The sequence below is a fragment of the Diceros bicornis genome, chromosome 8 (genome assembly GCF_020826845.1).
Source record: "Diceros bicornis minor isolate mBicDic1 chromosome 8, mDicBic1.mat.cur, whole genome shotgun sequence".
NCBI classification, from domain to species: Eukaryota; Metazoa; Chordata; class Mammalia; order Perissodactyla; family Rhinocerotidae; genus Diceros; species Diceros bicornis.
In genome coordinates, this window is record NC_080747.1 from 53,852,781 (window position 1) to 53,878,512 (window position 25,732).

The 25,732-nt window shown below is 35.7% G+C and overlaps 1 protein-coding gene across 1 annotated transcript in view; it reads right to left on the reverse strand.

Annotated features, from left to right (window-relative positions):
- Positions 1–25,732, reverse strand: part of LOC131409238 (transmembrane protease serine 11G-like) — a 47,537-nt gene that overhangs the window by 21,795 nt on the left and 10 nt on the right. The window contains exons 2-3 of the mRNA XM_058546333.1: positions 15,203–15,308; positions 311–449 (exon numbers count right to left, since the gene is read on the reverse strand). Coding sequence (XP_058402316.1) covers positions 311–449; positions 15,203–15,308 — 245 coding nt within the window. The remainder of the gene's footprint in view (positions 1–310; positions 450–15,202; positions 15,309–25,732) is intronic.

Below are 25,732 nucleotides of genomic sequence, written 5' to 3' on the forward strand. Positions count from 1 at the left end.
TACTCTCAGTACATTAACTATTATTAAACCATACAATAACATAGGATGTGAATCTATTGCATTGTTCAAGAGACAATTTTATTTGATCCAAGTCAAATTTTAAATGTTAGAAGTAATTTTTTTACATAAAAGATTATCATTTCCCAAATGTAGATAAAGTTATGCAAATTAATATTGTATTATGCAAACTATGCATATGTTTATGCAAATTATCATTGCACCAAAAATTGAATTATAAAATATTAAGGTTTTAAAATAAATTAAGTGGATCTTTAAACTTTAAAAATAATACAATAAGATAGATTCTTACCAAATGCCAAAAAGTAAACAAGGAGACCGATGATTATTGCTAGAACCAACACAACAGCTATGATAGTAAGGGCAATCATCCATGGTTTCAATGAACTTGTTCTTCTACCCAGTATGGGTGGCCTTTTGAGAGAGAGTTGTATATTAAAAACAAACAGGAATTAAACACTAGAGTCTCAGTTTCACATAGTTTTGGTATAGAATGTCTTTTCTGGAATTCATGGTTTGCTCATATTGCGTTTGGTAGCTTTTTTTTTTTTTTTTTGTGAGGAAGATCAGCCCTGTGCTAACATCTGCCAGTCCTCCTCTTTTTTGCTGAGGAAGACTAGCCCTGGGCTAACATCCGTGCCCATCCTCATCCACTTTTTATGGGACGCTGCCACAGCATGGTTTGCCAAGTGGTGTGTCGGTGAGCACCCGGGATCCGAACCGGCGAACCCCGGGCCGACGCAGCAGAGCGTGAGCACTTAACCGCTTGCGCCATCAGGCCAGCCCTCTGGTAGCCTTTGAAAATTGTTTGAGTTCCTTACCTTAACAATGCAGATAGTCCCTAAAATATTTATTCCTAGATGTTTTTAAAACAATAAAATAATTTTTTCTCCCTGATTTCTTTTAGTACTAATCTAATTTTAACTTAAACATTGACTAATTTCAATGGCTAAATTTCCATGGCTGTTCCAGATTGGACAGCCAATGAGGTGCAAAGGTGAGCTTGCACCTCAAAGGTGCTCGGTAAATATTTATCTACTAAATGAAAGAACGTGTCGTAAAGTAGTAGGCAGCCCTAAATTATTTGCAACACAAAAGCTGTTTTTTGAGATGAATTGCTTCATACACGGCAGGAGGAGAAATGACATTAAGCATTTACCTGGAATCAAGATACGATTACAAATTTTGTACCTAAAAATCGCTAAGCAATAAATCTCTCCTCTTTCCTTCTGGGCTTCTCCCTCCCCTTAATCCTTGCAATTCAAAGATTTTAATTTTTGTCAGACTATCCCAACAAGGTGACTAAACAGGTTCACTGTAGTGCAGCCTTGGAGAAACCGTTGACATTCAAACAAAAGAAAAATATGTGACCTTGTTTTTGAGGCATTCATGCCAAAGGGAAGATGAGCAGTGACAAAAGCTACCCATTCAGCAGGTCAGTCACAAAGAGTCAAAGCATTTTTGAAAAGTGTCTTCCTTTTAATTCTTCTCCTACCTTCATTTAGATTCTGAGTGGCTCATTATCCAGACTATCTCATGGGGAGATATTTCTTGAACCAAACCTCAGCAGGGTGGAATGAACTCTTCTTGTTCTTTTCAGTGTAAGCCATATTCTTTCAATGTTACAGTCTTTTACCAAGGTACATCTTCAGGTCCTTTCCCCTGAGATGGTTCTCCTAGCATCTGTTATTTTTCCTAGAGTTTTTTCAAACACTTTATATAACCAAAATGTTGTCACTCAATGATTCAAAGATGAGAAATAAAGAGATTTCTTTCTGCCAGAGCAATGGCCACGTGATTTGAAGGTCTCATGGTCTCTGAAAGAGGTTCTTCAGTATAGTGGTTAAGAGTGTGGGTTCTGCAGCCCGAGTACCTGAGTTTTTATCCTAGCTCCCCCACTGTGGGGCCTTGGGCAGTCTTTCAACCTCTTTGTGCCTCTGCTTCTTTATTGGTAAAATGGGGGTAATAATACCTACCTTGCGGGTTATTGCAAAGACTAAATGAGTTAATATGTGTAAGAGCACTTAGAATAGTAACAAAGACATGATGAGGACTTAGGAGTTTTGGTTATTTTATTATTTTTGTTATCAAAAGCCGCTGAGAAAGAATACTAAGGAATTTGTACATAGAGTGGAGTGAGCTGGTGGAAAGTGTGTGCTGGATGGTAGATGTGCTGCTCTTGAAAGAAAGAGGTGGGAATTCATGCCCAGGACCTTGGAATCTGAGTAGCAATGCTGGGCACAGGTTGGGAAGAAGCTTAGGAGCCTGGAAGCCCTGAGTATCTCCAAGGAGAGTTCCTGCAGATAAGAGATTCCAAGCTTGGGGGTAGGGGGACCACCAGAGCCTTCACAGGGTTCAGAAGTAGGCATTATGTGGTGAGCACATTTTGGAGCATCCATGGGGATGGAATTAATGGACAAAGATAATAAATGTGGGAAAACTTAAGACAAGACAAGATGGGTGAATCATCTAGCTCGGGTTTTAATGCATTGTTTAGGGAAGACAGAATAACACTGGAAGAAAGTTGTTATGCAAAGATCAGGAAATGGTGGTATTATTCATAATAGCAGTGGCTTAGCGATGATGATAATCATGATCATTTTAATTGTACCACCAGATATGATGAGACTTTCCTTAAATCTGTGACGTGGGTAGAAATACTAAAAGTGGTACACAAAGGTTAAATGAAGATTTGTGCTTCCTTTTATGTTTCGTGTTCTGACAAGCTGTGTGTCTTGTTTATGTAACCCCACATTATGCAAATAACAAAGACATGTTTCATAAATGAAAAGTTGATTGATGTCATAATTAAAATATAATTAAAATAATTGGTGTTTTAAGTGATACAAGTTCAAAAGGGAATAATCAAGGTCAGAGAGTGCTACTCTTCAAAGCTCTGCTCATTAATGCAAATTTACACAGTGACGTTCCTTGAGAAGCTGTTCCTTGAAGGAAATTTTAGAGTATTGAGATAGCTAAAACCTGATGAGGACCAAAGAGAATATATATGCCATTGATCTAGACTATTGAAGAAAAGGTGATTGGCCAGAGCAGTACTTCTCACCCACTTAAGCCAAAACTGCTTCAGTTTTGTTGGTGCATTTTCCTGCTTTCTTACTAATGTTTTCAGTTAAGCATCATTTATTCTTAATCATCTCTCTTCCTTTCTACTGCTATTTAAGAACAAATTTTGGGCCTGCCCTGTGGTGTAGTGGTTAAGTGTGTGCACTCCACTGCTGGTGGCCCGGGTTTGGATCCTGGGTGTGCATGCATGCACCACTTGTCAGGCCATGCTGTGGCAGCGTCCCATATAAAGTAGAGGAAAATGGGCATGGATGTTAGCCCAGGGCCAGTCTTCCTCAGAAAAAGAGGAGGATTGGCATGGATGTTAGCTCAGGGCTGATCTTCCTCCCAAAAAAAAAAGAACAAATTTTGACCTCCACAAGAAGGCGGGGCTTGTTTTGAACATTGAAACATGAATAAATGTATTAGGTGCAAATGTTCTCTAATAAACAAGTCCTACCGTCACTGTATATGATCATTGGGAAATAGTTTTTATTTAAAAAATAAAATTTGAAACGTAAAAAGAAAATTAAGGCCTACCTTGAGTCAGCGAGAACTATTGAAAGAACTATTTGATACTGCTGGAGAAGTCATATGAGTGCCAAAAGGGAAGGATAATGATAGGTAATTGACTTTGACAGCTTCAGTGAACAATAACTGTGAGGAGATTTTATATTAAATGAAAACACACTTTGGAGCTTCCAGAGCCTTTTGGTGTCTTCCTGCCTGCCTTTCTTCTTTCCTTCCTTTTTTCTTTTCTTTCTTTATTTCTTTAACAGCTTTATTGAGATATAATTCACATACCATACTGTTCACTCATTTAAAGTGTACAATTCAATGGTTTTCATTATATTCACAAAGTTGTGCCACCATCACCACAATCAATTTTCAAACATTTCATCACCCCAAACAGAGACCCCAAACCCATTAATAGTCACTCTCTATTTTCCCCTAACCCCCTAACCCTAGGCAACCACTAGTTTACCATCTATCTCAATGGATTTGTTTATTCCGGACGTTTCTTATAAATAAAATTATATAATATGTGGTCTTCTACATCTTCTTTCACTTAGCATAATATTTTCAAAATTCATCAGTGTGATAGCAGGTAGCACCTCCATACTATTTTCCATAGTAGGCAAGACTTCATTTCTTTTTATTGCCAAATAATATTCCATTTTATGGGTATACTATATTTTACTTATACATTCACCAGCTGATGGACATTTGAATTTCTACTTTTGAGTTTCTACTTTTTGGCTGTTATGAATAATGCTGCCATGAACATTCATGTTCAAGTTTGTGTCTGGACGTGTGTTTTCATTTCTTTTGCATGTGTATCTAAGACTGGAATTTCTGGGTCATATGATAATTCTATGTTTAAGCTTTAGAGGAACTGCTAAGCTTTTCCAAAGTAATTTTCCCATCAACAATGTAAAAATGTTAGAATTGTTCCACATCTTCACTAATCTTTTCTTTTTTTTCTTTGCTGTCCCATAGTGGGTTTGGTCTCCCTTTTCTTCCTTCTATTTGTTTCTTCTGCCTCATTCTTATTCTATCACTCTCTTTCCACCTTAGTCTGTTCATTTCTTATTTCCCTCTTCCTTCACTTCTCTTTACTTTTTTTTTTTCTTGGTGAGGAAGATTGACCCTGAGCTAACATCCATTGCCAGTCTTCCTCTTTGTGTTGAGGAAGATTAGCCCTGAGCTAACATCTGTACCCATCTTCCTCTATTTTATATATGGCATGCCACCACAGCATGGCTTGACGAGCGGTGTGCAGGTCCATGCCCGGGATCTGAACCAGCGAACCAGGGCTGGGCTGCTGAAGCAGAGTATGTGAATTCAACCACTATGCCACTGGGCCAGCCCCTCTTTTTACTTTCTTGTATCCTACTTTTAAAAACAGATACATGTATTAATAAGATTATTCACAATTTTTTAGATTATTCACTCTTGGAACCTTAAAATCTTAGGACATCTGCCTCTCCACAACACCTTCACCTAATCAATCTACCTCTGAGTTGTCTTTCCTATTTGTCCCCTTCTTTGCATTTCCCTAATACCACCCTACCTGAGGCATTCATGTGTTTCATCTGGACAATCACAATAACCATTAATAGATCTCTTTATCTCCAGATAATTTCCCCTCAAATACATTCTACAATGTTGCTCCCAGAATTATCTCCCAAATATACAGTTCTGATAATGTGATTCTCTAGTTTAAAAACCCTCAGATATTTCTCATTACATAGATGTAAACTCTTTAACTAAGTATCCATTCATTTATTCATTCAAGAAATATTTATGGATATCCCATTATGTGCTAAAAACTGATTCTGTTGCTGGAAAAACTGTGGTGAACAAGACAGACAAGTTCCCTGCTGTCATGGAGCTCATAGGCTGGTGAAAGGAGGCTGAAAATAAACAAGCCAATGAATGTTTCAACTCATGAAAGTAAAATACGTTAACAAATAGAGAGTGACTGGAGGCAGGGGGGAGAGGGTGCTTCCCTGGATAGAAGGGAGTCCTCCCTGAAGAAATGCCGTTTGAACTGAGAGGTGAATTGTGAGGAAATGGCTTCTAGAAGAACTGGGAGAAGAGCAGCTAGGCGGCAGCAAGTACGTAGAGCTGGAACCAGAGTGAGCTTGTTGAGATCCTGAAAGAAATGAGGCCAGTGTGCTGGTTCACTGCGGGGCCAGGAAAGAGTAGAAAAGGTTCAACCAGAGAGACAAGCAAGGACCAAATCAGGGGGACCCTGAAGGCCATAGCAAGTTGTTATTAGTTCTAAGCATTATAGGAACCCATTGGACAATTCTAAACATGGGAGAAATGTGATGTAATTTACATTTTTAAAATAAAAGTCTTTCATTTGCTGTGTCTAATTTACTCTTGGGCTCTTCCCTTCACATGCGCTATTCTGTTCTTTACATTCACCCACACCTGTTTTGCTCACAACACTCCCCTACCTAAAACGTCCTCTCTTACTCTGTATTTCTAACCTCCTTTTCCCCAGCTTCTGGCATTTCTATTTCTAGAAACTTCCAATGTGTTGATCTGATGCTTTCCCCTTCCTTTAAGAGCCATTTCCTTTCACAGGTATCCCACCCAGTTAGCAGCTACCCTGAGGTTTCCTTTACTGCTTTGTTGCTGTCTATTTTTTTGTATTGGTCATGTTCTATTTTCTCTTCTGGCTATTTGTGCCAATGACCTCATCCCTCTCCCTACCTCAGCTGCCCACTCTCATACTCATGCTCTATATCTTGTCATTACCAAAGCCTCAATTTCTTCATAATTTAAATTTTAATCATCCAGCTCTTCAACTACCACCACTCACCTTTCCAGCTTGCTGCCTTGTAACCTAACTTCAATCCCACTGGGACCTATAATCCACTGGTCCTTCTATCTTTTCACTGTCTCCCATCACCCTCACGTTGGCATTGCTCTCTTACCTAGCATAAATCCCATGGTCCCTCGTTAAACTAATTCCTTGGCATATACCCTCAGTCCTGTAATTCTTTCTCACTTTGTCATTATCATCTAGCAAACTCCAACCCTGGTTAAATAAAACAATTGATAATGCTCTGACCAAGACAGTTGAGCCTCTCTGTAGAAGTTGCCCTCATTTTGGAGATTTGGTAACCAAGGAATCTCTGTCCAGATAGTTCTCTTATCCTCAGTTTCCTATTACTCACTCTTACATTTCAGGGGCAGAATACCCACCAGGTGTGACTATATTACTTCAGTTAAACAAATGGTATTTATATATATATGTGATAAGCTATCTTAATTGTTGGGAGAATTCTTTCTATCTGTGTTTGATAAATTTGCCCAGTGTAATCAGTGCCTCACCAGGGTGGTTCTAGAGAGTCTTAGAGCCCCTGAAAAGGTAGGGAGTGATCCTTTACTCAAGGTTTCCCCACTTTATACTCCAAACAGGTTTGGGAGAACAAAGGGTAAGGTGTAAGGGTGTAAGGGTGAAGCACAGGTCACCCTAACAGTAATAATAATGATGATAATAGCTTTCAGTTGTATAGTACTTTATAGTTTCTGAAGAGCTTTAACTTACCCTGCGACACTTGATCTAGCCAACTTCTACATAAGGTAAATATATGATTATAACAATAATAATATTATTATTATGCCCATTTTTCAATTGAGGCTAAAGAGATTTGTCTAAGAACATAAAAGTACCTGATTAGTTGAGCATACCTAAGTTCCCTATTTATGAACACTTTCCTCTGTACAACACAGGTTCTAATCCAAAATTATTACAGCAATGACCAATGGTACATGTTAGAAAAATAGAAGCTTGGGAAGAGGGAGGTAAATTTTGCTTAGTAAAATTATACTAAGAAATAATTTTATTTTCAGCCAAGATCTAGGGGTCTGGTAGAGCTCCAAGACTCATAAGAGTAGTGCATAGCAACAATTAAGAGCTTCTAGTCCTATGTGGAGTAGTCATGGCAACCAAGGCCTTACAGTGGAGCTGCCCAGCTGACCATGTGGGAGAGGCATGCCTGAGTCACATGACGTATGTCTCAAGATGGTGAGGTCGCCAGCTGTCTGGGCTGTGACCTCTAGGGCACCCCCAAAAGAAGTGGATGCCAGAAATGATTATTCCTGTTGAGGAGACCTAAAATCTTTTGGTGAAGAGAATTAATTTGCTTACCAGTGGGACACAATAAACCATTGTATTGGCTCTGTTCTCAGAAACATAGGTAGGAATCTAAATCAAAGAAGTATAATAAATCCCAGAAAATCACCTGGTCATTTGTTACACAGATACCTCTGGCACAAGGGTCTTGGTCAAATCCTGCTTTAATATACTAAACTCTGTTCTCTATGGCGCCTCCATTGAGCCTATTAGCAATGATAAACTTTTATATTTGTAATCGTTTGCAGTTTTCATGGTGTTTATCTCAAATATCATTACAGAAGTAGAAACAGATCTTGAGTCTGGTCTAATGACACATAGCTCTTAACTGGTGGCGTCTTGATTCAGAGTCAGGTGTTCTGACCCCAAATCCATGCTTCTTCCATGCTGTTTGCTCTAAACTGCTATTTATTTTGTAAAGGGAACATTTCAGTAATCTGGATTATAATTTATTAGTTTTTCATAAAATAGTGAATTTTTATAGAGGACATGAATATTTTTCCAGAGAGTTGGTATTTGAGTTTGAATTGCAAGAATTATAGAGGATTCCATTTGTATAAACCTTAAAGGATTGGTGAATTCCGGTAGCTACTGTCAAAGCAATATTTAAGTGTAGTAATTATAAAAAATAATAACAACAACAATAAAACTTAAAAATTAAATTATTTATAGAATTTTTCCCTGCCTTGTTTGTGATGTATTTTTATGATCGCTGAAACATATAAGTACCCTCATAATAAATCCATACAATGAGCATTTATTTTAAAAAGAAGGCCTTGTAATTTGCATTTTTCTTGAGGATGTCAACCTCGTCCAAAACAAAACAAAACAAAACACCTACTACATTAAATAAGGAGGCATCCTGCGTTGTTAGTTTAATAATCCCAGTCTACAGTTGTCCTCTCCTACTTTCCTGCTTATAAAAAATGTGCTCATCTTTAAGACCTCACTCAAGTGCTGTATTTGAAGTATTCATTTTCTGTCCCGCTTAAAATTGCTCTTTCTTTGAGTCGTTGTAGTGTTTTCTAAATTTCAGTTGCAATCATCACATTTTTTGCCATATCCACTGAAACCTCTAAACCAATTTCCTTAAATTTTTAAAATGGATTTATTTTTAATATAGCCAATCCCTAAGCAATAATACCAACCAAATACTGAGTTTGCTATACTAGCTTTATTTTCTCTAATATACATCAAAATAAATCTTACCTAAAGTCATCTCATATATCACCAGCAGTATGAGTACTAGTCTTCTACATAATCCTGCTAGAGTGCATTGATTATACCTGTGCTTAACATTAATTAAATTCTAAATTGTATTATATTTGTTACTACTTATTCTCTCTCTCTCCCTCTTACCAGAGATCATGTTTCCTTAATCTTCTACCACGTGCCCAGTTACATGTCTTGTCCTTGGTAGTAATTGAGTACCTTTTGTTGTTGTTGAAATGAAATGACACCAAGCTTATCTTATTGTTATTTAGATTCTTGGTTGACATAAGAAGTATTCTCAGTATTCACTCATTATGACCCCTGTGTATGAGCCTGAAAATGTCTGTCTGGTTCATTTACTAAATCGGAGGATCGAGATTGCACTTTAACTCAGTAGTATGTCAATACCTAGGAAATTTGGAAGGCATTTCCTCTTAGATGACTAGTAAGCTGGGGAAAAGAATATAGCCTGTGCCATGAATTTTTGAAGTGAAATTAATTGTGAATGGATTGGGCAATAGTAATTTCAGGCTACAAACTACTCTTTTATAAGTCCATAAAACAAAATAATTATTGCACTTTACTTATTCCTACAGGAACATTTAAATATTGTACTATGTCAACACTATTCAAAAAAACTAAAAAACATTGTGTATTACTTAAATGCTACACAAGGAGAAGAGCTCTTCTTTTAAAAACTTTCTTATTTGTATAAATCATGCATTTTTCACTGTTTTAAGTTATTTATCACCTTTGCTTATACACTTCTTAGAGCTAAGAGATTAGACAAATCAGTTGCACATGATCTGGGCTTATTTTCATTCTTTGCCATCATACTTATGGATGAATAATCCACGTCCTAAAAATGACCTATGGAGGCAGAAATTATCAAGGGAAGTTAAAAAAACTGACTACTTAAAACAAAGGGGAAAAAAACTAATGATAGCATTAAATCTTCTCTTTATCAAATTTTCATAAATAAAATAGAAGTTAAATGGCAAATTGGAAGTTATATGTTACAAATTTGAAAAAAAAGATAGGTTAACATATCAACATGAATAAAAAAACCACTAAATACGCATTCTTTTTAATCTAGCAATTTTACTTTCCCATTCAAAAATGATTACCAAGTTTATACTAATACCAGCACTGCTAGTCACTGAGATTATGGCAGTGAACAAGCCTGTTACTCTGTCAAATTCATCATTGTATTTTTAACACATGAAATATGGTAGATGCTCAAGAATATTTTTTATTGAAATAATAGGAAGAGAGGAAGACTCAGAGAAGAATTCTAAAGAAGACTGCCATTTAAGAGATGGGCAAAGAATGAAGTAGCCCAGAGGAAAACCACAGAAGAAAGAAAATAAGGAGAAAAATAAGTGTGATGTGATAACAAAGGATAAAGGATATTCAAGGAAGGATTGATCCACAGTGTCAAATGCTGTTGAGAAATCAAATACAATAAAAATTTAGAATACTCATAGTGGGTTTGAGGAAAAATTGGAAGCGAGGGGAGGGACAGTAGATATAAACAATTTTTTTCGTGAGTTTGATTATGGATGAGAAGAGAGACAAGTCATCAAGGAGTATGGAGTTGATGGAGGATTTTTTTTTCTTGCGAATGAGACAGTTCTGAGTATACTTACAATGGTGTGAATGAGCCGGAAGAGATCCTGAGACTGGGAGGAAAATTGGGTTGACAGCATATTTGAGGGATCATGGATTCTAACTATCAGGTTCAGACATGTGAAATTGCCATTTGTGTAGGTCAAAAGTGGTCATATATTGACACTTTCATATGGATCAACCTAATAGACTGGAGAGCTTGGACACATTGTAGGCATCCTCTGAAGAGTATGAATAGATATAGGTAGATTTGTTGGTTCGATGTCAGGAAGTTGAAGGAATTCTCATCTAATTGATCAATCACATTATCTCTTTGAAGTAGTAGAAACATGAGAGGGCAGGTGGTGATAATTGGAAATTTGAGGAGGCTGGAGGAGTTGGAAATAGTCATCGTGGAAAATGGGAGTATAGACTAAGGACATGTAGTAGGAATTGTGGGTAGAGTTGAAGGCTCAGATGAATTGGCACCTCTTGCACATTTGTGAGATTTTCTGTAGCATTCCTCAGTGGTCTGGGCAGAGGTGAACCATTGTTCAGATAGTTATATTCTCTCTAGAATTCATCCAGATATGAATGATAACAGAAATATGGGACAAGAGAATTTAGTGGAGTTTAAGACATCATTAAAAAATTTGTTGAAATGATGAACATAAGGATCACAAGAGAAACAAAGATGTGTGTGTGTGTGTGTGTATGTATTTGGTGGGGGTGGCAACTGATGTGTATGACTAAATCATAGATTAGAAGAGCCAATGAATAAAAAAAAAAACTTGATGCATTAGAAGGTTAGGATAGTGGTAATTGTTCAAAGTTATGAGTCAGAGAGAGTAATTTCAAGTCATGACCAAGTCTAGGGTGTGAACATGAGAGTACTATTTGAAGACGTTATAGAGATGAGATCAAGGAAATAAATGACTAGGATATTGGAGATCAACCACATGGGCACTGATACCACTTAGGGTAAATGCAAAACTTAAAGTAGAGAAAGAGATAGGGAAGCAAGAGTCAGTCTTCAATAAATGGAGGGCATCATCATGGGTTCATAAGGACAGCGATGAGGAAGGAAAGAGGGTAGAGAGCAGAATTATGTGAGCCTGTAAGAATAAGGCAGTTTACAAGGGTGTGGAGAGTAATGGTCCAAGGTGGCATTAGAGAGTGAGGAGGATAAAGACTAAATCTTCAATAATAAACCCTTACTTGAAATGGCTGTTAAAATGCTGTGTCCTGAGGAAAGAACTATATTTTCAATTTTCCAGGGATATAGGGATTATTCAGCAAAAAAAGAAGTTTAGGATGTAGAGTAGTTTGTAAATCATGGGATGGCATCCCAGAAATTGTGAAAGTGCAGAAGGTAATTTATCATAAGGAAACAATTTTGGATGTGTGCAAAAATTAGGCACAGGGATGTTCATTATTATAGTATTATGTACACTATGTGTGTCAGTTTTACCAAGTTTGAAAAATAAAAAAAATAGAACAGATTTCAATTAAAGATAATCTATCATGACATTTTCCCGTAAAAAATACTTAACCATAGGTAAAACAGATACGTTTGTGTCTTGTTAAGTCTTATTTAAAAAAATATGATAAAAAAGAAAATATGAATGTGTATATATATATATAATACGTGTGTATATGTTCTGATAAAACTGTAATTGTATTTTTACACTTGGAATTATGCTACTTCAGAGATACTAATTACTCTTATTCATTTTAGGGGCCATCTGTCTTCTCATTTTTTTTGTATCTAGTCCTAGTCCTACATTGACAGTGCTGAACTCTTACACCTCAAGGCACTATTACAGAAGATGCGGGAAGCCTCTCATTTAAATAAGTTTGATTTCCACATTAAAATCATTAGGTCCTGTGTTTCTACATTTATATGTTTTCACTTGACAGAGTCCTTTTATGCCTATTGTTATAAAACCCAAACTTGATTTTAACAATCAATATGGGAAATAACTTAAAATCCACTGATAGGTGTTACTACATGTGAGGGGTGGGAGATGGGGTGAAATGGGTATAGATATAGATGGTTAAAAGGTGAAAATTTCCAGTTATAAAATAAATAAGTCATGAGGATGTAATGTACAGCATAGTGATTATAGTTTATAATACTGTGTTGTGTGTTTGAAAGTTGCTAAGAGAGTAGATCTTAAAATTTCTCATCACAAGAAAAAAAATTGTAACTATGCATGGTGACGGATGTTAACTAGACTTATTGTGGTGATCGTTTTACAATATATACTAATATCAAGTCATTATGTTGTACACCTGAAACTAATATAATGTTATATGTCCATTATGTCTCAATTTAAAAAAGAGACTCTAATATTTCTGTGTGAGGTAAAGAGAAAGGTAAAATTATTCAGAACCTCATTGTAGGAATGCGATAATCCAAGGAATCTATTTAATAATTACTCAATTTTAGGAAAGAATTCAAGGACTAAATATTATAAAGTTATTTACATCCATTTATATTGCTGTATCTAAATACAGAGTGGCTTTCTAGAAAAGTTAACAAAATATTTATGTGTTAAAAGGAGTCTTTAAAAGCGGTATGAAATTTGGTTAAGTCAAATGGAGACGATCCAGCCAGCAGCTGATGACTTGTTAGTTGGAAATTAGTTAGTGCAAAATAAATTTGAAGAAAAATTAAACAGTTCAACTAACATATTATGTGTCAAGCATTCTACTAGGTACTGGCATGTACAACAAAGAATAAGGTATATTTTCCTCACATTACTCACTGGTGACAAAAACTAATAAATAAAGGTTTGTCTATTCTGAATGGAGAAAACTCTCTGAGACTTAATTACACTGAAGCATGGATTATCAATGGGAAGAGTAGGAATAGCTTTTCAACAATACCTTCCTCATCCATCCCACCACCCTCATCCCTTGCTATTCCTATGATTCACAAAGCCAAGGAAAGTCAAAGCAATACAGCAAAAATCTATAAAGTAGGCATACTGATTTATCTGAATAGGGAATGGGACCATAGCATATTTAAGGATTTTGGACCTGGAGGGGAAAATTTTGAAAATGGAAAGTAATAGGAGTGGAGAAGTCTAGATGGTTTCTTGGTCTATTGACCAGATGTAGGTCTTTTGCTTTTCCCAGATTTTTACTTCAGTCCATTTTTCCTCTCTCTCTCCCTTTATGTCACTTTCATTTCTCTCTTTACTGTTCTGGTAGGTTTCTTTTGCCTTTAACCAGCTGTGATACATAATTGACATTTACATAAGCCTTAAAGAAACTGAATTAAAACTGTATGTTTATTCATCCCTATGCCTCCGATGCCCAAAATGGAGATTTGGTATGTACTTCTCAAGTAAATACACGACTATTAAAGATATTGAACAGCAAAGAAAATTGGATTAATTGAATTATCTTTATGGATATGGAATCACCATTTTTTTCCCTATAGAATGGAAATACTTTTAAGTAAAAATAAGAATAATATTAATAATGATAATCATCCTGTTTCTATTACATTCCGTTTAAAAAGTAATCCTAATGTGTGCCAGTTCTAGAAATAAGATCAGTGTGTGTGAAGAGTTGTTTTTGTTTGTTTATTTTGTTTTTTCTTTTAACAACCTAAACCTTAATTTGTGTCTCTAAGGTGAGCAGGTAAAAAGGGGACCATTTTGAACAATTGCAAAGAGTTAAATCTGTTGAGAGAATTGTGGTCCAGAAATCCACATGTGTTTAACTGAGTTTTATACACGATGGCCAATTATTACCAATGAAAAAAAGATTTCATTTGAATGAAGTTGAAACTCTGGTTAAACATCATTAGAAAAAACATTTGTAATTCCCTCATTATCTTGAATAATTTGTACTAATTGACATCATATTTGTACATGAAGAATTAATATTCAAAATGTAGAAAAAAATGCAAAATGGATCAGACAGGGGAGTGGGGGCTAAAAAGCATTTAAGATTTATTTTCTATAGACTTCCTTCCAAATTTATTAAAATGTAAAAATCTTAGGATTATTTATTTGCTTCTCACTTTTTATATTATTATGTACAAATTGTGTTTATATTCCTCTTTAAACTTTTATGCTAAAAGGCAAAGAATTTCTCAAAGAATATTTAGATTCTTATTTATTTTTTTGAGCTTTAATTATATTTTTCAATTTTAGGATGGGGTTAAAATACAATACTTCCTATACAACTTGTATATTTCCTCTATCTTCAATGTACCAATTAAATGCATAATTTAGAAAGATCACAAATAGCATTAGATATTCTAAACTCTGGACTCAGGGTTAGAAAACACTTTCTTCCTTACCCCATCCTTCCAATCTTACAAACTTAAACAATTTTACCACAGGCTTTTTGTTTTTCCTCCCTCTCTCTGTGGTTACCTCATTTCACATTAAACTTTCCAATTAAGATCCAACCTGTTGAACTTTTCAAATCCTTAATATAAAATTGTTAGCATGGTTTCCTGAAATAAAAAGTATGAACATTACTATGCTATTATTTTCTCTGGCAACAATAGAGAGAAAAAAAAAAAAGAAAACTATTGAATTCCCAATTTAGAATAATTTCCTGAATTGGAAACCACAATCTAAAGCAAATCTTTCAAACATGAAATAAAATTGAACTTACTGATACATCATACACTGTTGGGAATGCCAACTTCACCTCCGTGCTGCTGTCTGACTTCTCGTCAACTGAGTAGCATCCTGGGCATTCTTTCAGACTTGTAAGCTGACTAAAGAAAGAATGCGTAAGGATTTAAAATAAACTAGTTTAACAAGTTGGGATGGGTAAACTTTAACCAATAGTATGGTTTGAGGTGAAGAATCACTTGATAAGTCTTTGTTGCAGGAAGTAAGAATTTCCTGGTTCTGGCTAATTGAAATTAAATGAAAAATAACATCGCATCCAAAACCTAAGCAACACCCTTCAATACTTGAAGTTTTTTATTTGTCTTTCAAGAGGTGGCACTCTTCATTCTGAGTCAGTACAAATCTGGTCTTCAGGCCCTGTCATTCATATCTTTCAGATGCAAGCATGAAACAAGATCAGAGGTTTTCATAAAATGTTCACTAGTCTTTGACCTGCCTTTCTTAGTACAATGGTACATGTACCCATTATGTCTGGCCCAGAAATTCATTTGCGTCTACTCTAAAGGGTAATCCAGCTTTAAGGTGGGAAAATGGAAATATATTTGTGTCAATTGCCAACGTAAAGGGCTTTACCTGCCAATTGTCTCCTCTCCATGTGCTTTCCTTTGTAGCTACAACCGCATCTATGTTATTTGATTTGGAGGTATCTTTTCTGTTGATCCAATCTCTTTGTTCCCATTGTGTCTTGGCCCACATACCTAAAATATTGTTTCCCTTCTTTGTAGTACAGCTCTCAATTCAAAATCCACCTCACTATAAGATTCAAGTCATTTGATTAGAATCTGTCTACACAGGGTCTGGAGACTCTGAAAGCCTATACTCTAAGGTAACTCCTCCAGCATGTTGTTTCCCCAGCTCTCACACTATCTGGACAACCCTTGACCCACACTTTCCCTTCAAGTAGTTATCTAGTTTTAGTTTTGCTTATTTTCAGGTTTATAGACCCATTTCTCCTGTTAGATAGTGAAAGATCTGAGGCCAGAAACTGTGATGTCTTTGAATGAATGCACTTGCCAGCACCTCTGCAAACACTTGGACATTCAATACTTACTGAGTCTTTCTTTTAGCCGATTTGACAATCAACATTCACATTCATATTTCAATCCTTCTTTCGTTTTGAAAAAAAGTTTTTGGCAAAACAGGAACATGTGATATTTACAATAAATGATCATATGGAAAAATGTTCAAATTAACTAATAAATAAAAATTCTATGCCTTTGTCAATTTTTTATTAATGTGTAACAAATTACTACAAACTTAGCCACTTAAAACAACAGGCACTTATTATCTATTTTTATTCTGTAGGTCAGAAGTCCAGGCAAGCTCAGCTTTATTCTCTGCTTAGCGTCTCAAAGGATGAAAGCAAGGTGTTGGCTCAGCTGGGTTCCTATCTGGGGGCTGTGGTAAGGAATCACTTCCCAGCCCATTCAGGCTGTTGGCAGAATTAAGTTCCTTGCAGAAAGACTAAGGTCCCTATTTCTTTACTGCTTGTGGGCCTGGACTGCCCTCAGTTTCTAGAGGCTACCTGCATTCCTTGATGCATGGTCCCCTCCAGATAAACCACTAACAGTGCATCTTCTCACACTTGAAATCTCTTTGAGTTTTCTGCTATCAGGAAGAGAAAATTCTCTACTTCTAAAGGATTATATTAGACCCACCTGAAAAATCTCCTTTTCGATTAACCCAAAGTAAACAGATCAGCAATCTTAATCATATCTACAAAGTTCCTTTTGCCGTGTAATGTAACAACACAATCGTGGGTATGATATTTCGTCATATTCACATTGGGATTAGGGCAGATCTTGGAGAACCATTTTAGAATTCTGCTTAGAAAGTGTTTTGTTCTATCTTTTAAGGCATATGTTTAATAATATTAGTAATTTTTAGTGAAAATTCAACATTCACATACCCCAGGGATATGGGCAGTTGGTACAACAATTTCAGAAAGCAAACTTGTTAGAGTGATAAGGAGGAAGAGCTTCTATCCAAACGGATTCATTTGTGCCTGAGACAGCACAGTGTCGTTAGAGCACTACGAGTACTTTTAAAAAAACTGAAATGAAGAATGGCAAAAGGGAAGAAGCCAAGCTGGGAGGTTAATATGGAAACTAGAAAGAGGACAATCATGAAATTTTTGTGTATCATGAAAATGGATTTTGTCTTTACCCTATAGGTCAAAGCCTCTTACTTTCTTTTTGTACCATGTTCCTGGTCATCTTTGGCTGTCTAGTGAAGACTACAGACCCTTTCTCATAATAATATTTTTAGGTGCATAAAATAGAATACATGGAATTATGCAGAAACTAATATATGGCAATATCGTTATCAAAATATTTTTTAAATTTGTGATTATAGTAATAAATAGCTTCTCTATTACCATATTAAATAACAGGATATAGCAATGAGTCTAACAACTTATAATTTCAAAGTTTTGATGAGTATAAATATATTTTGATATATATGTAACAACTGTTAAATGAAATAAAAGTATTTATGATTTCTCTTGATGACAAAGTCACTGATACAGCTTATGTTACTCAGTTTTTGTGTATGCCTATTTTATAATGGAAAGAAATAGTAAATTTCTGTTAAAAGTTAGTGAAAATAAAGATAAATTTTGTGCATAACCAAGTTGTTGAGCTCTAGATTAAATATCTCTTCTGCAGGAGGTGGAGAAATTAGAGGTATTTGAAACAGAGGTGCAGGAGAATGGACTAGAAGACATCAACCTTGGAGAAGGGAGATCAAATTGAGGTTCTTCCAATGTCCAGACAGGAGATAATAGGAGAGTAATAGAACTTGGTCATTTGGATTTATGAGTTCAAAGAATCGAAGCTAGGTGTGGGTCATCCACTTGGATGTTGAATTGACCACAATAAAGACAGGAATTAGGTAGAGAGGTCTATTTTGAGCTAAGTGCCTAGTACCTCAGTAAATGTGGGAGTGGTCAAGAGGTTGGCAGTAATTAGGAAGAGCAATGTGTGGTATAGCTAAAAGCATGAGCCTATACACTAAAAATAACATATATTTTTGTACTAGTGTGAAGCAGTAATTGTTGGGAGACTATACATGTATTTGGAAGCTTTTAGTTGGGAGTTGGAAGAATTCTGACTCTGAATTAGACCCAGAGAGAAAGAGCAACCACTTGGAAGGGCTACAATAATGGGATGTTTTAGAAAGGGAGATCCAGCCTTTAAGAAGATTATGAGAAAGCATTCTGTGAAGAAGTTGAAGGTATAGGAACATTTAAATAAAAAGAATCAAGGAGAACTCACTGGAACCAGCTAAGAAAGAGGGTAGTAGAGAGATGTTAAACCAGTGAGGAAGACAAAGAGCAGTATGGAGAGAAGGAGAAGAAACCACAGGCACTATGGGAAAGAAGCAAAGTGGAGGAAAGCATAGGTAATCACAGTCTTCATTTGGTGCAGTGCCAGAGGATTAATGGAACAAGGAAAGGGAGGATGCTATACTTTACAGTTCATGACCCCGGTGATAAATTTAGTTGATAATAGACTAGCCTAACGTTCTGGGCAAGGTCTATGTATGCAACTATTTGATGTAGCAACTCAAAGGTAGCCATTAAAAATGACGATTATACCCAAACATGTGGTCATCGAAAAATATATAATATAATCTCAAGCGGAGAAATACATAATTTTATATATGCTACTATATATCAACTTTGTAAAATATATGTATGCATATATACAAAGATTGGAAGATAAAAAAATAAAATAGTTGTGATAAGTTGATACAATTGTGTGCCCTCTCCCTCTTAAAAAGTATTTGTTATAATGTTCCTGTAGTTTTTTAAAAAAAGGAGGATAAATCAATCATTTTCTTTACTTTAAAAAAATGTTTTTATTCTGTGGTCCAACTATTTTTTTTTATGTAACATTTATCAAGTTGTTGTGGGTTAATATTTGTCTTTCCAATGGCTTCTTTTTTACTTTCAGATTCCGTTTATTTCTCCTGTCCACTTTTAAATTCTCCTGTTCTTCATAGGGCACCTCAGCCTATTCATTCAATTTTCTAATCCTCTTTCCCGAAGGATTATCACCTGTAGGACAAACACTAGTGGATTTAAAAAATTATCCCAAGAATTCGGTCATCTCCCCCTAGATCTAAACAGGAAGATACAGGTTTGAGGTTCACCAGAAGGTCCTTCTTTTGAATACAGACAAAGGGTAGTTATTAAAACCATTAGGAAGGCAATCATATACTTTTACAAAATTTCTCCTTCTGGAAATATTTAAAAGGAAGGCATCTGAACATCCTTTATGGAGAATACCTAAGCTTGGGAGTGGAAAGAAAAGGAGGATCTAACAGGATGGTCTTTTTATCTATGACTACATTTTTAAATAAAAGTTGGGACATAGATTCTGACAATGGAACAAAATGTATAAAAATAGAACTTCACAGGAAATCTATGATATCTGGTTAGCTTACTCACTATTGCATAGTTCTGTGACTTAAGTTAAAGAACCTTTAACAATTCAGAATATAGACTAAAATATTACTAAGCAGAGTCTTTAAAATACACTTTGTTAAATGCTGACTTTGGACTGCTTTTGATATTTTTCACTGGCAGCTACATAATAGCTTTAAAAGTGTTTCCAGTAGATTGATTATAGAGTTCTCCAACATGTTACAGTACAATATGCTTTAAATAAAATTAATTTGGGTTATATTCATTCTTAAAGCCATCAAGTGAACAACAATTAACTTGATTTGCCTGCTATTTTTCTTTTTGCAATAAATTAATATTAACCACATGAGCTATATTATATTTCTCTTCAAGAAAATGCTAAATATAATTTTGAAAAAACAGTAGTATTTGTAAAATACACAAAGCAACGCTATTGAAAAATGAAAATGCTAACATGGTATAAAAACTTAATGACAATCTTACTGCATGTGCAGCATCAGCTGTGCAGATATCAGTATACAATATTATACTTTGCACTTTTCAAACAGGTTTGAAACATTCTCTGACATTTAGACTTTATTATTCAAGAGGAAAGCCTCACAACAACAACATGAGTTAGATAGACTAATATTCCATTTGACAGATTGAGGGCAGTTGGGAACAAAGGTACAGTCATGCGCTGCATAATGATGGTTCAGTCAACTACTGACCACATATGCAAAGGTGGTCCCATAAGGCTTTTAAGGACAGGATACCAGTCTTGTTGGGGGCAATGTTGCAGGCTACAAATTGAAAACCTTTGTGATCTGGCACAGTGAGAACTCCAGAGACTGAAAGTATATCAATAAGCACACACTGCCAGTGGGCTACAGGAGGAATATGAAGTCATGGATGACCCAGCTCCTCTTCCAAGATGCCCTCCTGAATTGCTGTGCCAGTGAAATGGAGAAGTACTGTTTGGAGAATAACATACCTTTCAAGATTTTGCTTATTGTTGATAATGCTTCCAGACATCGTCCTTTTATTGGTGATCTTTATCCCAATATTAAAGTATTCTCCCTTGGAGGGAGAATTAAATATTCTCCCTCCAAACACCATCTCTTTGATACAACCAACGGATAAAGAGTTACAGCATCTTTTAAGGTCTACTACCCGAGGAGGACCTTTGCCCAGGCTATTGCTGCAAATGAGGAAGACATTGAGAAGACACTGATGCAATTCTGGAAGGATTATATCTATGACTGCATCAAGAACCTTGCTTGGGCTTCGAGTGACGTCATCAAGAAGTGTATCAATGACGTCTGGAAGAAGACGCTCGAGAGGTTCGTTCCTGACTTCAAAGGATTTGCCAAGGGTGAGGAGGTTGCAAAAATCAATAAAGCTGTGGTTGAGATGGCAAACAACTTTAACCTAGGTGTGGATGAGAATGACATTGAGGATCTCCTGGAGGTGGTTCCTGAGGAATTAGCTAATGAGGAGTTGTTGGAATTAGAACAGGAATGCATAGCTGAAGAAGAGACAAGAGAAAAGAAAACTGCAGGAGAAGAAAAAGAAGAACCCCCAAGAAAATTCACAGTGAAGGGTTTAGCAGAAGCTTTTACAGACCTCAACAAGCTTCTTAAAATGTTTGAAAACAAGACCCTAACACCAAAAGGTTTTCATTAATAGGGAGGAATGTTCATGTGCATTTTCTGCTTACAAGCAAATCTACGATAAAAAAAGAAACAAACTAAGCAAACCACCATGAACATATTTCTGAAAAGAATGACACCTCCTCAAGAAAAGCCTCAGGAGGACCTTCAAGAGATATTCCAGAAGAAGACATTGTTATCATAGGAGATGACAGCCCCATGCATGTTATTGCCCCGAAGAGCTTCCAGTGGGACCAATGTGGAGGTGGAAGACCGTGACATTGAATATTCTGACCCTGGGTAGACCTAGATTAATGTGCGTATTTCTGTCTTTGTTTTTTAACAAAAAGTTTAAAAAGTAAAAAAAAATTAAAAATTTTAAAAATAGAAAAAAGTTTATAGAATAAGTATATAAAGAAAGAAAATATTTTTGTAAAGCTATACGATGTATTTGTGTTTTTAGTTGTGTTATTACAAAAGAGTCAAAAAGTTGAAAAATTTAGAAGTTTATAAAGTAAAAACAATACAGTAACCTAAAGTTAGTTTATTATTGAACACAGAAAGAATATTTTTTTTGTAAATTTAGTGTAACCTAAGTGTACAGTGTTTATAAAGTGTACAGTGGTGTACAGTAATGACCTAGGCCTTCACATTCACTCACCACTCACTCACTGACTCACCCGGAGCAACTTCCAGTCCTGCAAGCTCCATTCATGGTAAGAGCCCTATACAGGGGTACCATTTTTTATCTTTCATAACATATTTTTACTGTACTTTTTCTATGTTTAGAAATGTTTAGATACAGAAATACCATTGTGTTACAATTGCTTACAGTATTCAGTAGAGTAACATGCTGTACAGATTTGTAGCTTAGGAGCAATAGGCTATACCATATAGCCTAGGTGTGTAGTAGGGTATACCATGTAGGTTTGTGTAAGTACACTCTGTGATGTTCGTACAATGATGAAATCGCCTAACGATGCATTTCTGAGAATGTGTCCCCATCGTTAAGTGATATATGACTATATATTTCTCTTTTTAATTATGTGACGTGATTGCATTTCTCTCATTTCTTTTTAGTCATGTTTAAAACTTTCAGGCAAGGAAAATATTGAAAGCTGTGAAAGAATGCTCTTTATAAGCATTTATAAAAGCAACTTAAATAAAACTTTTTAGTTTGCTGCATTTTAGTGGGCCTCCTATAGTTTTGTTTATTTGTTTATAAAACAGATTTCTAATGAGGCATTAAAAAAGCAAAGAGAAAAACATCTTTTGGTTTAGTAGAGTTCAAAATCTTTGGCTGTTCTTCATTTGAAAATATGGTACACCTTTTTTTTTAACGTATACCCTATCAAGGCTTTAAATTGCTTTATAATTATAAACCTTAGTGTGGAGGGTGAGAAAAGGATGGAATAAAGTGTAGATTCAGGGGGTAAACTTTCCATGGAGTATTCTGACCTGCCAATTTAACTAGCTCTGCAGCTTTGCCTACATTAAAATCATCCTTCATTTCCTTAGGTATAGTTGGATATAATATTAAGTGGCATGGTTGTAATCATAAAGCTGGTTTGGTACAATGATATACTTTCCTGAATACCATGTGAGTTTAACTTGCCTCACATTTTTTGCAAGGAGAAACGTTGATTTGGCAACAATCTTTTAATTCCAGTGACTTCTAGGACTGCAATGTTCCTGGCTAGTGAACCTGCGTAACTCAGATTAGAGAGGTGGAGAGAAGACTGGACTGGATGCAAAGGCTCCTGGGTTCTGTTCCTACACTGGCTGTGACCTACTGAGTAACTTGGGGAAATTCTCTTGGCTTTGGTTTCACATCAGTCAAAAAAGGAGGTTGGTGTAGATAATCTCTTAGGTCCCTCCTGGCTCTAAAAGCTATGATTCTAGCATTAATTTCCATAATTTGTAACAAGTTTATTTTGCATTTCCATGATTGCATGAAGAATGCCTGGCACACATCTCCTCTCAGTCAAATAAATATATTAACAAAGCAACAAATTTATTCAGTTTTAAAGGGTAAATTCCTATTAATGTGTTTTTGTTATTGTTGTTGAATCATGAAGATTTCACTGAAAGATGGCTAAGCTTTGCAAAAATTTTGGTTCATTCTTGCTCTAGCATTAAAAACTAACCCTTAGATCTCAAGGCATCCAAAATTCCATCAAGAGTCCACAGGGATTATGTGCTGTATTGTTTACAGTCAGCCTAATGGATTTGACTATCTTTCAAACAATGAGTCAGACAAATTGTAGAGTTTGTTCTGTCTATGAAACGATGTGAAGATTACTATAGCATTCACAACACAGGAGGCAAAGCCCAGATTTGTTTTTTTTTAACCACAGTATATTTGCAGAATTCACAAAGTAATACTATTGATAAATAAAAATGCTAACACTGGGGGCCGGCCCGGTGGCGCAAGCGGTTAAGTGCGCGTGCTCCGCTGCGGCGGCCCGGGGTTCGCTGGTTCGGATCCCGGGCGCGCACCGACGCACCGCTTGGTAAGCCATGCTGTGGCGGCGTCCCATATAAAGTGGAGGAAGATGGGCACCGATGTTAGCCCAGGGCCGTCTTCCTCAGCAAAAAAAAGAGGAGGATTGGCAGATGTTAGCTCAGGGCTGATCTCCTCACAAAAAAAAAAAAAAATGCTAACACTGTAAAAAAAAAAACCTTTTTTACAATCTTAAGGCATTCGCAGCATCATCTGTACTGATATTAGTTTACAATAATATACTTTGCATTTTTTTGAGCAGGTTTTAAACATTCTTTGACTGTTCAACCTTATCATTCAACAAGAAAGCCTCACGACAATGCCATGAGGTAGACAGATTAATGTCCCATTGAGTAGATGGAAAACATGAGGAAAAAGCTATTGCGTGATTCCTGTAACACCACTCAATAGGTCAGACAGCAAACTAGAAATAGGACATATAAATCCTGTTTAAAAAAATCCATTCTTCCATTTCTTAGATTTACTTATCATCATTTTGTATTTATTCCTCTCATTTGTGTTAACATGTCATTGAATTGAATTAAGCACAGAATTATTTAAATCAGTACATATAGTTTCACAGACACTTAAATGCAAAATATTAGCACAGTCTTCTGAAATATAAATGTACTTACACAAAACACACTGCCAATGTTAAAGAACTTACACAGTAGAAAATGATTTTTTTTTTTTTGTAGACAGATTTGTTTTCCTGTTTCTGCCAAAGGCTGTGTTTAGCTTTAATATAAGTAAGGTCTGTCATCAAGCAAACAGATCCTGAATATGCTAAATATTCTCCAGAAAGCTTTCGATGTTTCTCTGCATATAAAAGAAAGTGTAAGGATTTAAGTTTTTACTCTGCTTTTTCTGTTGACATTTGGTTATTAGTTGTCATCAACTCAAAAATTTGGTGACATTTTCTTTTTAAAAGAAAGCATCGATGACACTTTTGTGTTTATATCTTGATATGTAAATAATAACAGCTAAGAGATCTTTTTAGTTATATTCATCTTGTTTGCATATGTTACCTATAAACACATATACATGTAAATTAACAAAACTTTTAGTCATTAAAGAAACAGAGAGGCTAGCTTTTTCTCTGATAAATCAGAGCAACAAATTTAGCACTTGAGGTCTTCCATTTGCAGCCGGGAGATGCATACAGAGCTGCATCTCTGTAGTCACAACCTTGGTGACAGATGACCATACCTCCTATAACTACTTCTCTATAAACACACATAGTTCAAAATATATTAATGAGACATAAAAAGTGATTTTGAAAATCTAATTCACCTAATTTTTTTACAATGTAATTTAAAGTGTTGTGAAATCAATTACATTATTTTAAAGAAGCAAGGGATAGTTTTTAGAAAGTATATTGCTTTATTGAGTGCAAAGCACATTAATAATAATTAATAGTAGCTAGTCCATATTGAGAGCCTACTGTGTGCAGACACTTTCCAAGTGCTTTACTTGTATTAATGCATTTAATCCTCATACAAACCATATAAGGTGGGTACCATTTCTATTCCCATTGTGGAGATGAAAGAGCTAATGCACAGAGGTATTAATAAAACTGTGCAAAGACACACAGCTATATGTGGCAGAGCCAACATTCAAGCTCGGGCAGCCTGGTTCCAAAGCCTGTGCTTTCTACCACTAGACTTTGGGCTGTTTTAAGCCACAAAGTCATTCACTCACTTGACAAATTAGGTTAATTTACCTTAAAACTCACAGAGGCATTCCTTTCCATTATAATAAATATTTCTATACTATTACTTAAATATAGTGCATAATATATGCCAAGCACTTTCCTAAATGATTTACACAAATCAGCTCTCCCAACCTGACATTCTGATAGACATCTCACCTGTCAGAGAGCTGAGGACTTACAAAAGCACCAGTTACTATATATTGATGTAGATATTTCTAAATAAATAATTG